The 12652-nt window shown below is 50.9% G+C and overlaps 1 protein-coding gene across 1 annotated transcript in view; it reads right to left on the bottom strand.

Annotated features, from left to right (window-relative positions):
- The window catches only part of Myo7a (myosin VIIA), a 78855-nt gene that overhangs the window by 61979 nt on the left and 4224 nt on the right, over nucleotides 1-12652 (bottom strand). The window contains exon 3 of the mRNA XM_042687570.1: nucleotides 1365-1478. Within this exon, the coding sequence (XP_042543504.1) occupies nucleotides 1365-1478 (114 nt within the window). The remainder of the gene's footprint in view (nucleotides 1-1364; nucleotides 1479-12652) is intronic.

Here is a 12652-nt window from a genome sequence, read left to right on the forward strand (position 1 = left end):
CTGAAATCTGAGGGTCTCAGCTCAAGGCCAGCCTGGGCAGGAAGGTCGATGAGTGTATTATCTCTAATTAACCACCAAAATGTTTAAAGTGGAGTGTGGCTCAAGCAGTAAGCCTGGTAAGCGCTTTGAGTGAAAAAAAAATCTAAGGGATAGCACCTAGGCCCTGAGTTCAAGCCCCAATAGTGGCTTGGGAGGGAGGGAGAAATGAAAGAGAAAAGAAAGTCCTGAAAGGACTCCCAGGGAGCCCACAGGCCAAGGTCCACACATGCTCAGGGCCTCCAGCAAGGGACAAAGTGTAGCCCAGGAGAGGAAAGGAAGTGGGGGCTAGGAGGGGAATGCTGACAATCCAGGGACGGGGACTGTGTAGGACTGGGCTGGCCTGAGGTGGGACTTGGAGCAGGAAGGGCAAGAGGCTCCACCCGCAGTGGGACTGGCTTGGAAACGGTGGGACCCTGGCCCCATTTCTCACTGGGACCATTCATGCAGGGTTTTCCTGGGAGCTCTGTGGAAGCCACATGTGACTTTCCACGTGACCTTCCTGGTCCCCAATCTCAAGTTGCTAGAAGTCTGTGGGAGGGCAAAGATAGAGTAGGCTGAAGGAGGAGACAGGAAAGAAGGGGCCGGAAGCCCCAGGGCTCAATGCCACTGAGGAAAACTGCAGCCTCCCTACCGGCTCCAACTATCCAGCTACCCATGACCCTCCCCCTCCCGCAGCCCCCACTCTCAGGGTGCGAGGGGACCTAGAGGATCCAGTGACACAGAGTTACGGGACACCATCTGACATGCAATATGACCCAGGTGAAACTCAAGCCTGCAGGCTCCAGTCCCTGGTCCTCAGGGCTCCTGGAGGATCATGGGCTGTCTGTGCTGCCAGCCCAGCCTAGGGGCTCACTCTGTGGCCCTCTAGTCTCCACACCGGGTGGTGTGTGTGTGTGTGTGGAGAACCAGCATGGGTAACAGAGCCTGAATCCCACAGTTACCACGGGGCTGCTGAAAGGGAAACTCACGCCCAGAGACTGAGGTTCAAATCCCACCACGTCACTTACTAGCTGTGTGACTAGCTGGGTGGCTCATCTCCATGCCTGTTTCCCCAGGGGGTAACAAATGTGGTCCACCCTGCCTTTCACAGATGCAATAAGTATCCAAAGACAAAGCTGAGGTTGCAGGCGGTGCCAGTGCTGAGGGCTGGCCTCTGAGGACTGGATATCTTGTCCTTGGCCTCGGGACTCCTGCCTTCTTCCCCCTCCCCTAGCCAGGCCCACTGCATTCTTATTCCAGACTCTCCCTTAGAGGCCTGTCCTGGTCGCCTCTTGGCTCACCTGTCCCAAGACCCCAGGCAGGGCAATGGAGGAGGGGCTACTCACGTTGTCTTCATCGTCCACCACTTGGATCTGCCCAGAGTCACACAGCTTCACCATGGCCCCGATGGGCACATCGAACTCCTGTCCTGACTTTAGGTCCAGCCATACGTAGTCTCCCTGTGGGTGAGAAGCCCAGGGGTAGATAAGCAGGAAGAGGCCAAGCACCCTCCCTCCCCACCCCTGCCCAGGCGCCAGCAAAGACATGATGCAGCAGCAGCAGCAGCAGCAATGTGCAACAGGAAGCGAAAGAGAAGGGAGACAGGCACTTGCAAGGGGTCTCCTGGTGCCAGACCTGTAGGGGACGGAGGCCATGCCATGAGCTCCTCCTCCAGAGAGCCACAATCAACCCCGCTGTATACACAGTGAGCAGCATGGTGGAGCTGGCCACGCAAGGGCGCCTCCCACCCAGGCCTGCCCACAGCCTACTTCCCGAGGTGCCAGGCTGCACATGTGCACCCCAGATTGACTCCTTCGGGTTTTGCTAAAACTTAGGAAACCGCGTTCTCTCTGCTCTAAGGCGAGGACACAGGGACCCCAGACTCATGAACACTGCTCACTCCCTAGCGCCAGGAGCGACCCTCCTCCTGCTAGTAATGGTTCTTCTGGAGACATTGCACTGTGCTGGGCTTGGGTAAGAGAAGCTGAACTGTGTCTTGGCTTATGGAGAGAACCCCAATACTAGGGGGGCGGGGAACTGTCACTTGTGACTCAGTAATCAATGAAGCGACTCTGTGGAGGCCATCTCCGAGCTGAAATCAGCAGGATAAGCAGCAGCCAGCCAAAGAAAGTGTAAGGGAAGATACAGGGAGCAGTGGGGGGAGTGGGGGAGTGGCATATACAAAGGCCCTGAGGCCAGAGAGAAAGCAGTAGGGGTTACTATGCGATAAGAGAAAGGAGGTCAGAAGTGGGCAGGGTCCAGGACACAAAGGTTCTTATTGGTCTTGGGGTAGAAGATTAGATTTTATTCTAATCTGAACAAAAAGTATTCTTTCAGAGGGAAGGTCTCAAACTCCCAGGAGGATGGCAAAACTTAAGACATCTTAATAAAAAAAAAATGTAACTTAACATCAAGTAGCAGTTAGAAACATCTTAGTTGATTTTAAAAAACAAAAAATCAAAACTGATTCTCCATGAGCCTGTGAGCGTGGCTCAGTGGCAGAAAACTCTGGACTGAGTCTGGAGACTGGGGTCCCAGGTCTTGCTCACTGACCCCTGAGCCTACTTCCCCATCATCCTTTGGTGAGGGAGGGATACAGTGAGTCACTGACCAACTCAAGACTCTGTCAGCTTCCTCCTCACATCAGCAAACACCCTGGACCCTTGCTTCATGTGAATGGCAGTTAATGCGTTGGAGAGCCAGGCTTGTCCCCAAATGAAGCTTTATCCCACGCCTCCCTCCCATGCCTCCCCCGGCAAAAGTGAGAACAATGTGGGACTCCACACTGCTATCCCACAACCCACCCATCCATCCTCACATCTGCTTGACGCCCCCAGGACTAAGCTGAACTTCCAGCTCCCAGCCCCCCTCCCACCCAACCTCACAGCGGCAGCTCTCCCAGGCCCTCCCCACCCCAGCCAGGTTATATTTACTCCTCTCCTGCAGTAGTCAGGCTGTTCAGCCTCTGGGGATGCAGCAGGAACAGAGGGAGGGAGACTGTCCAGGGCAGGGAACAGTCCGGGCTGCAGCGAGCGGAGCTGAGGACACAGAGTTCTATAAGCCACCGGCAGGAGTTGCATTTTCTCTTAAGGCTGACAAGAAGCCACTGGGAAATGCAAGATGGATTTGCGCCTTGGAAAAACTCCAAAGTGGTTGCTGGGTGGAGGTACAAGTTACATCCTACAGGCTCTGCGGAGCTGCCTTCCCATCGTGAGCACCAGGCTGCCCAGGCCTGGGCCCAGCTGAGCCTCCTCCTTGTGACTCCCCAGAGCAGAGTGCAGAGTGGGCTTCAGTGAGAGAAGGGGTTGTGTGTGAACACGCAACTGGGTGAGAAAGGATATGGAGAAGAGGGCTGTGACAGTGAACTTGCCTAGCACATGCACAGGTACAAGGCCCTGGGCTCCATCCCCAGCGCTGAGAAGGGAGATAGAAAGAGAAAGGGGCAGGGAGGGAGGGAAGGAGGAAAACATCCCCTTGGCCAGGCTGTGAATTAGCTAAGTCTTGTACCAGAGCACTGCTACGTGGAACCCATAATGCCCCTTTATGTGCTGGTAGCAAGTTAGATGGTTCCCTGAAGTTAACAATCTCATTGACCTTCACAGTGACACTCATGTCAAAGGTTCTGTGGCATCTCCTTCAAGAAGTCAAGAAATATGCCCCAGAGTTGGTCACACAGCTGTTTTCAGGATAGAGCAGGATGGAAGCCTAGATCTGAGAAACTCCAACTCCTGTGCTCTTTCCTATCATTCCCTGGGCCCAAACCTGAGCAAACCAGGAAGCTGTGAGTTCCCCAAAGACCATCTGGGCTCTGGGCAGAGGAAGAGCAGAGTCTCCCAGTCACCTGGATCCCCTGGCCCAGCCCAGGGCTCATTGCATAGAAAATACTTGTTCCCATTGAAAGAACATACAAGAGCCAAAATGAAATACCTCCTGAAAGCAGGAAATGGAAGTTTGGGGCGGGGGATGGGAGGGAATCAAGGAGGTACTCAGGGCTGCACAGCAAGCTGAACTGACTAAACTCTTAACCCCAGGCTGGAGCCAGGAGAACAGAGATAATCATTAGGGCACCCACTGATCAGGACTGTCAAAGGCACTGAAGAAGCTTTAGGGAGAAGCTTTAGGGAGAATTGAGGCCAGCCCACCTGTGGGGGGGGGGGGGGGAGGGGAGAGGAGCATTCCTGTGGCTCTTGGGAAGGCTCTGTATCTGAAAGTAGCCAGAGTAGCCAGGAAGTGAGAGTGGGGCCTCATTGTACAGATGAGGAAACTGAGGTCCAAAGAGAAACAAATAGGAACCTGGCAGTCACTCAGCCAATCCACAACTGAGGAGCCACTGGCAGCCACACAGCCCAACACAGAGTGTGCCACACAGCCTCTGGCAGGAAGGAAGGAGGAAGACCTGAGGGCAGGCGACAAGGAAGGACCAGCTTCCAGCTCTAACCCTTGCATGTTCTCCCATCCTTATGTCTAGTGCTCAGGCTGCTGTGACCGCATCGGACCCCTTCAGCCCCATGATGGTTTTGCATGCTACACTATAAGGCGAGCCCCCATAAGGACCTCATCTTGAACTAAAGGTCCCATTTGTGACATGGCACATGCCTCTGTGTGGGTGAGCAGCATGGGGTAAGTCCTCACTTTCTGGTTGTCCAAGATGTTGGCTGAAGGTCTCCCTGGCAAGGCTCCTAGCCACAGAGTGGTCATTTCCTAGATTGAATCTGTCTACATATTCTCAAAGGTACCTTAAAACTGCCTTCCAGGAAAGCTGGCACATAGCCACAGTGAACACATAAGTCAAAAAGACCTGGGTTCTAGTCCTCATTCTGCTGCATGACTTCGGAAAACGTATTCAGTCTCTCTGGGCCTCCCTGAACACCAGCCTCAATGTGGGAGGAAGGGAGAAGCTGTTCATGCCGTCTGCCCTCTTCCTCCAAGTCTGGTGTGCCTGAGCCCCTTCTGACTCTCCCCTCCTCGGGGGGAGGGGGAGACTGGGGCTCCATCCGTTTGTGGGATCACGGGGGGGGGGGGGGGGGGGGGCAGTTTCAGGTCACCCTGACCCTTCACCTCACTTCATAAGCACTCTGGGCCATGGTTTTGTCACCCCTATTTCTCAGGTCGGGGAAGGTGAACAATGTCTCTCCACAGCAGGAAAAGGTCTAGTTGTGAATCTGTGATGATAAAGGGGACGGGTCAGTCAACAAACTGGCTGAAGGGCCTCTGTGCATCTGGGGTCCCTTCCCTAAACCGGATGCCTGCCAGCCAGAGGTGGGAACTGTCTCAGACCTGACCCACCACAACCCGCCACCCTCAACCCCACACACAAAACCTCCTTGTCCAGGCCTGGGGAGCAGCCAGAAGAATCTGGAGACCCCAAGTTCATGCAGGGATCTCACACACACACACTCCCAGGACTGCATCCTTCCTTGCATTCCTAGCTCCTACAGCTTGCCCAGCCTTTTCTTTTGGAGTAGGGAGGGGGGGGAGGGGAGGCTGGTTCTGGGGACTTCAACTCAGGGCCTGGATGCTGTCTCTGAGCCTTTTTGCTCAAGGTAAAGCACTCTATCACTTGTGCTACAGCTCCACTTTTGGCTTTTTGGTGTTTAACTGGACATAGGAGACTCATGGGCTTTCCTGATCCTGCTGGCTTTAAATCCAGATCTCCAGATCTCAGTCTCCTGAGTAGCTAGGATTACAGGCATGAGCTATCGTGGCCCAACCCACCTATAGGTGACCAACTCAGTGGCGCTCAGCTTTTGGACTTCTGGACAGTGGGGAAACTGAGGCCCAGGTGGCAGGATCTCACCCCCACCCCGCCCCCCCACCCCGGATCTCACCGGCATAACCGCGAAGGTCTTGAAAGCCTGATTCAGGCTGCGCAGTAGTGCCCACTTGCCAGACTGCTGGGCGTGTGCCTGGCTGGGGTCGGTGGGGCTCCTGGGGGACTCCATGACCAGAGGCTCTGATGCCTGGCGTAGCCCACAGGCTCTCTCATTCACCTAATCCTGCGCGAGCTGGGCCCAGGAACCCTAAACCCAGCCATCTGCCAACAGGCGGGTGGCAACAGCGGCTTAGGTGACGCCCTGCAGGGCGGCAGGCAGGGAGGGGACAAGGCAGATGGCCACACCCTCCCCTACCCACAGCCAGAGCCCAGCCTGGGGGTGTCAGGGCAGGGGGGGGGGACGCGGGGGGGGGGGGGTCCCTGGAACTCCCCGATGGACTGCAATTTTGAAGGAAAGAAAAGTACACAAAAAAGAACACCATAAATACCAAGGGTTTTAGGATTAAAGACACAGAGACTCTGTCTGGCTACCTCTAAGGAAACAGCAGTAGATAATCTCTTTTGGGGGGGTGAGGGGGGGGAGGGGAGACACTTTTAGAGGAGAGGCCCTAAGAGCCTGTGTGGTTCTTCTCAATCCAGCCCCCCTCCCCCCAGCTGAGCTGTGGACAAAGTCCGGCCCCAGAAAGAGCCATTGAGGTCTGGTGGGGGAGGGGCCCCTGGGTTCCCCGATCCCAGATCCTACCTCCCAGCTCATCCTCACAGGCCAAGCAGGGGGTCCTGTGGCCTGGTGCCTACACAGTTCCTACACAGTAGGCGCCAGAGATCATGGTCCTGTGGTGACGGGGGAAGCTGCCGCCACTCTCACTGCCTCTCCCTTCTTCTCTACCTCACCCCTTCTTGACTCCCCTTCTGGTACTCTGCATGGCCTACAGAAGCCCAGCTGTTCCCCCCGCCCCCGGGAATGGGGTGGGGGGCAGAAAGCAGACAGTGATGCCACCCCCCCCCCCCACACACAGCTCCTTGACCCAGGCTTGGGGACCCAAGGCACAAAGCATTTCCCACCTCCTTCCTGTGCTCCCTTGGGAACCCAGCTCTCCAAAGAGATCCCTTTGCCCAGCAGGCCAAGGCTGCCCGCCCCTGTCCACCTACTCTTCTGGGTCCACTGGAGCACAAGGAAGCGCAGGAGGAGGACCTGAGGGCATCCTTCCATGTGACCATGAAAGCAGCTCTTTCTGGACACTGGCTCAGGGAGACTGGGACCTAAGCACTGAGGTCACTGCAAATGAGACACATGCACCAGCTCCCTGCTGTGAGGCTGGACAGACCCGGATAGACGGCAGATACGGAGGAGAGTCAACATGGTGTAGCCACCGACTGCTTGGACTCCGGAGCCACAAGGTTTAGGTTTAATCCTGGGTCTGCCACACACAAGCTGAACTCCCTAGCAGAGTCCCAGCTCCTCCCCTCTCCTCCAAGGCCTTTGTTTCCTTATCTATGGGTGATGGGATGATAGCACTGCCTAGGGTGCTCATGGGGTCAGCAGGTTAAGATGTGTAACACTAGCAGGGCTGGCGGCTCACACCTGCAAATCCTAGCTACTCAGGAGGCTGAGATCTGAGGGTCATTAGCATCCTCAGTTCCATCACAGTTCAAACCCAGCCCAAGCAGAAAAGTCTCTGTGAGAATCTTATCTCTGAAAGGATCCTCACGTCCATCCCAGGGGACCACGCAGAGGTAGGCAGACACAGGAGAAAGATTATTTCAAGGTTCATTAGAGGAGCCATATTCCCCCCCACCCCCCCCCACCCAGAGCACATAGTGACCTCCACTATCTAGGTAGCAGCAGTGTCTGGGGGTCTGGGTAGTAGGAAGTGAGGTAGATGGAAGCTCTAGGATGGGTTTGGGTGGAGAGAGGGAGGGGCTAGCTGTATGGCAAGAACTCCAAGGCAGGGAGGAGCTCAGGTCTGGGCAGAGCTGAGGACAAAAGGAGGGCATAATGTTTACAATCTCCAATTAACCGCTCAAAAACCAGAAGTGGCACTATGGCTCAACTGATAAGAGGCTCAGGGACAGTGCCCAGAAACACACACACACACACACACACACACACACACACACACACACACACACACACACACACACACACACACACACACACACACAGATGTATAACACTTATTGGTGGGTGCCTGATAGAACAAGTACTGTAGGCTTCTTGGTCATTAACTGAGGGTGGATGGTAGAGTGGTGGCTCACTATCATAAGCTTTCTGTGTACATGGGGAAGCAGCAGAAGAGGGAACTGCCTAGGGAGAGGGAAGAGACCATCAAGTGGTCTGGTGACCAACAGACTCCCTTGGGGCGACCCTTCAAAGTGCCAAGAGCTAGTCCTGCCTGAGCCTATTTCCCCAGAGGTAGCAGTACATCAGGAATCCTTGTTATGGTTATCAGCTGAGTTTTCCTCAGAAAGTATGCAGGAGGGGGCTGGGAAGGTAGCTCAGTGGTAGAACACTTGCCTTGCATGCATGAGGCCCTGGGTTTGATTCCTCAGCACTACATAAGCAGAAAAAGCTGGAAATGGTACTATGGTTCAAGTGGTAGAGCGCTAGCCTTGAGCTGAAGAGCTGACGGACAGCACCCAGGTCCAGAGATCAGGTCCCATGACCAACAAAAAAGAAAAGAAAAAGAAATTATGCAAGAGGAAGATATGTTTAAAATTGGGACCTGAGGGGGTTGGGGGAGACCTATCAGCTAGGCCTGGGGTCTCACACCTGTAATCTAAGTTACTTGGGAGACTGAGATTGGGAGGTTCACAGTATCAGGCCAGCCAGGACAGAAAAGTTCATAATGCTGGGCATGGTGGTGCATGTCTGTCATTCCAGCTATCGGAAAGGATCATAGTTTAGGCTTGCTCTGGCAAAAAGCAAGACCCTATCAAAATGAACAGAGCACTCAGTATGCACCAAGTTGAAAATGAACTATGCAACTTATTGGCAGGAATGGGAGGGAGAAATTGGAAGAGAGCAAGGGAAGGAGTGACATTGTCCAAAAAGAAATGCACTCAGGGGCTGGGAAGGTGGCTCAGTGGTAGAGCGCTTGCCTTGCATGCCTGAGGCCCTGAGTTTGATTCCTCAGCACCACATAAGCAAAAAGGAAAAAGCCGGAAGTGGCGCTGTGGCTCAAGTGGTAGAGCGCTAGCCTTGAGCTGAAGAGCTGAGGGACAGCGCCCAGGCCCAGAGTTCAGGCCCCACGACTGGACCCAAAAAAATAAGAAATGTACTCAACACCTGACTTACAAAACAGTAACTGCTTTGTACAACACCTTAATAATAACAATAAAAAAAGAAAAAAAGTAAATACCACAAAAGGTGCTAGAGGCATGGTTCAAGTAGTAAAATATCTGCCTAGCAAGTAGAGGCCCTGAGTTTAAACCCCAGTATTGCAAATTAATCAATTAAAGGAGAAGTCGTGATATTCCCAAATAAATACCAGAGAGTTTGTCATTAGTTGGCTACTTTATGAGAAATGCTAGAAATTAAAGACCACTGAATGACAAAACCACCTGATTAAAAAAATTAGTAAAGGACTTGAACAAAAAGACAAATGGGCAAGAGGTACATAAGAATACCTTTAACATCACTAACCCTAAGGGAAATGTAAATCAAAATTATAATGAAATGCCACTTTATTCTCATGATGATGGCATATATATACACATACACATACAGAGAGAGAGAAAAGTAGCTAGGGATGCATGACTCACACTTGGAATTCTATTCAGGAGGCTGTCTGGAAAACTATTATTCAGAGTCAGCCTAGCCTAGCTCCAAGGAGCCAGCAAAAACCATAGTGGTGGTATGGCTCAAGTGGTAGAGTTTCAACCATGAGTGAGCAAGCAAGTCAAGCCAGTATGAAGCCTCTGAATTCAAACCCCATTACCAGCAAAAATCAAAAACAGAAAATAAGTCAGTATTGTGAAGGACATAAGGAATGGAACCCATGTGCACTGTTTGTAGGAATGAAACAGCATAACTACTATGGGAAAATTAGCGCAACTCTTCAAAAACAACAACAACAACAACAAAAATGGAAGACAGAATTACTGCCTACTTCTGGGCATGCATAGATTAGAAGGAATTCAAAGCAGGGCCTCAAAAAGATATTCATAGTCTACATTGACAGCACTGTTCACAAAATCTAAAACACAAAACAGTCAAGTATCCATCAAAGGATGACTACACAAAATGCATATACAATATTCCATAGAATAGTATCCAACCTTGAAAAGGAAGTAAATTCTGTCAGATGCTAGCTCAGGGAGGAATCTTGAGGTGGTGGGTTAAGTGAAATAAGTCACCACAAAAAACACAAATGCTGTATGATTCATGTGAATACCTAGTGTTTCACAACTCAGAAAAAGTAGAAGGAGGCTGGCTGTCAGGAAAAGGAATCAGGGTGCAAGAAGGCTTCATGTATATTGGCAGAGTTTCAGTTTCACAAGATTAACCATGGATGTGGTTTGTGGAGATGGTTTCACCCTATGAATGAATGCATTTAATACCACTCAAGTATGCCTTTAAAAATGGTTAAGATATGACTGGGGCATAGCTCAAATGGCCCTGAATACCAACAAAAGAAAAAAAAAGATCAAGATAGTAAATTTTGTTATTTGTGTTTTACAATGTTTTCTCTGTGCAGGAAGTGGAGGGGGGAGTAATTAAACAGTAACTCAGAGGGTAACTGAAAAAAGTAATGGTATATGTAGAGATAAAAGTTGATATTAGCCAGGTCTGCTGGCAGACACCTGTAATCCCAGCACTCAGGAGGCTGAGGCAGGAAGATGGAGAATTTGAGTCCAGCCTAGGCTATAGAGCAAGCCTGTCTCATAAATAACAATTGTGCTGGCTACTGGTGACTCATGCCTGTAATCCTAACTACTCAGGAGACTGTGATCTGAAGATCATGGTTCAAAACCAGGGAAGTCCATGAGATTCTTATCTCCAATTAATTATAGAAAAAGCCAGAGTGGTGCTATGGCACAAGTGATAGAGTGCTAGCCTTGAACAACAGGAGCCCAGGGACAGCACCCAGGCCCTGGGTTCAAACCTGGGGACTGGTAAAAACAACACAAAAAATCCACAAAACAAAACCAGTAGCCAGTACTGTTATACTTTTGGTTTGTAACTCTTCTTTTTCTTCCTATGTGGTTTAAAAGACAAAGGCATAAAATAATAATGACAAGAAGTCTATGCTCACACATAATGTATAAAAATGTAATTTGTGATTTACACAGAAGCATTTTATTTTTTGCCAGTGGTCCTCTTCAGCTCAAGGCTAGTGTTCTACCACTTGAACCACAGTGCCACTTCTGGCTTTTTCTGCTTATGTGGTGTTGAGGAATCAAACCCAGGGCCTCATGCATGGGAGGCAAGCACTCTACCACTGAGCCACCTTTCCAGCTCCCACAGAAGCATTTTCATATACTGCTGAACATAATTTAGTCTTAAACTATATTATGAAGGTATTAATTGCAAACCTAAGAATAACTATCAAGGAAACAAAATTTAAAATTTAATTAAAAAGTTTAAATTTTATAAAAAAGGTAATTTATAATGAATTTTTAATAAAATATTTAAATTAATTTTTTCTAATGTATAAAGGAGTCAGGTACTGGTTGGTTCACACCTGTAATCCTAGCTATTCAGGAGGCTGAGGTCTGAGAATCTCAGTTTGAAAGCAGCCTGGGAAGGAAAATCTGTGAGACTTATACCACCAAAAAGCCAGAGGTGGAGCTTTGACTCTAGTGATAGAGTGCCAGCCTTCAGCAAAAAGCTCAGGGACAACACTCAGGCCCTGAGTTCTCAGGACTGGCATGTGTGTGTGTACACAGAGATTGGCAGAATGGATAATAAAACATAACCCTAAGCTGGGCGCCAGTGGCTCATGCCTGTAATCCTAGCTACTCAGGAGGCCTGAGATCTGAGGATCGCGGTTCAAAGCCAGCTCGGGCAGGAAAGACCGTGAGCCTCTGATCTCCAATAAACCACTAGAAAACCGGAAGTGGCACTGTGGCTCAAGAGGTAGAGTGCTCGCCTTGAGCTGAAGAGCTGAGGGACTCGCCCAGGCCCAGAGTTCAAGCTCCAGGACCAATAAAAACAAAAACAAAAAACATAACCCAATCATATGCTGGCTGCAAAAAGATCCTCCTTCAATTCAAACTCACAATAGATTCAATGTGGAAGGACTTTAAGCAAGTCGTTTTCTCTGAATGCTGCAACTGGAAAGAGTGCTGGAGTATCTACACTGGTATCAGATTGAGCAAACTTGAAGTCAAAAGTTACAAGACACAAAGAACCACATTATATTTTACTTGAAAGTGTCAATTCAATGGCTGACAACCCACACACTTATCTTCAGACTCCCTCTGCCTGAAAATCTGGGCCCAAGTACACACGGTCCCTATCCTAGCCCACCTGCCACATGATAACACAAAAGCCCCCTTGAGAGCCACCAAGAAATAGGTCACGTGTGCCACAGGGCTCTAGCTTCTTGTCCCCAGTCTGACCAGGCAGCCCTTCCCATTCTTGAGCTCCCTCCCATCCTCCTCTGCCAGCCAGGGTTGTTCTAGTTTTGTTCTGCAGTTTTCTTGCAGCCATATTAGTCTGGAAACTCCTCAGGACAGGGAGTAGGCACTTTGTCTCTTCATCCTTGGTGACCTGCTTGGCCTGGAGCAGGCTCAGTGGGGCTTTCTAGATGGATTGGTAACTGACAGCATGGCTGGGGAGGTGGCTGCCCCCCATCCCTCAGCCTACTCCTGAGGCCAGAAGCCCCATGAGTCTGCCCAGACTGCCACAGAGTCCCA

The sequence above is a fragment of the Dipodomys spectabilis genome, unplaced genomic scaffold (assembly GCF_019054845.1).
Source record: "Dipodomys spectabilis isolate Male_0828 unplaced genomic scaffold, ASM1905484v1 ptg000003l, whole genome shotgun sequence".
In the NCBI taxonomy this organism is placed as follows: Eukaryota; Metazoa; Chordata; class Mammalia; order Rodentia; family Heteromyidae; genus Dipodomys; species Dipodomys spectabilis.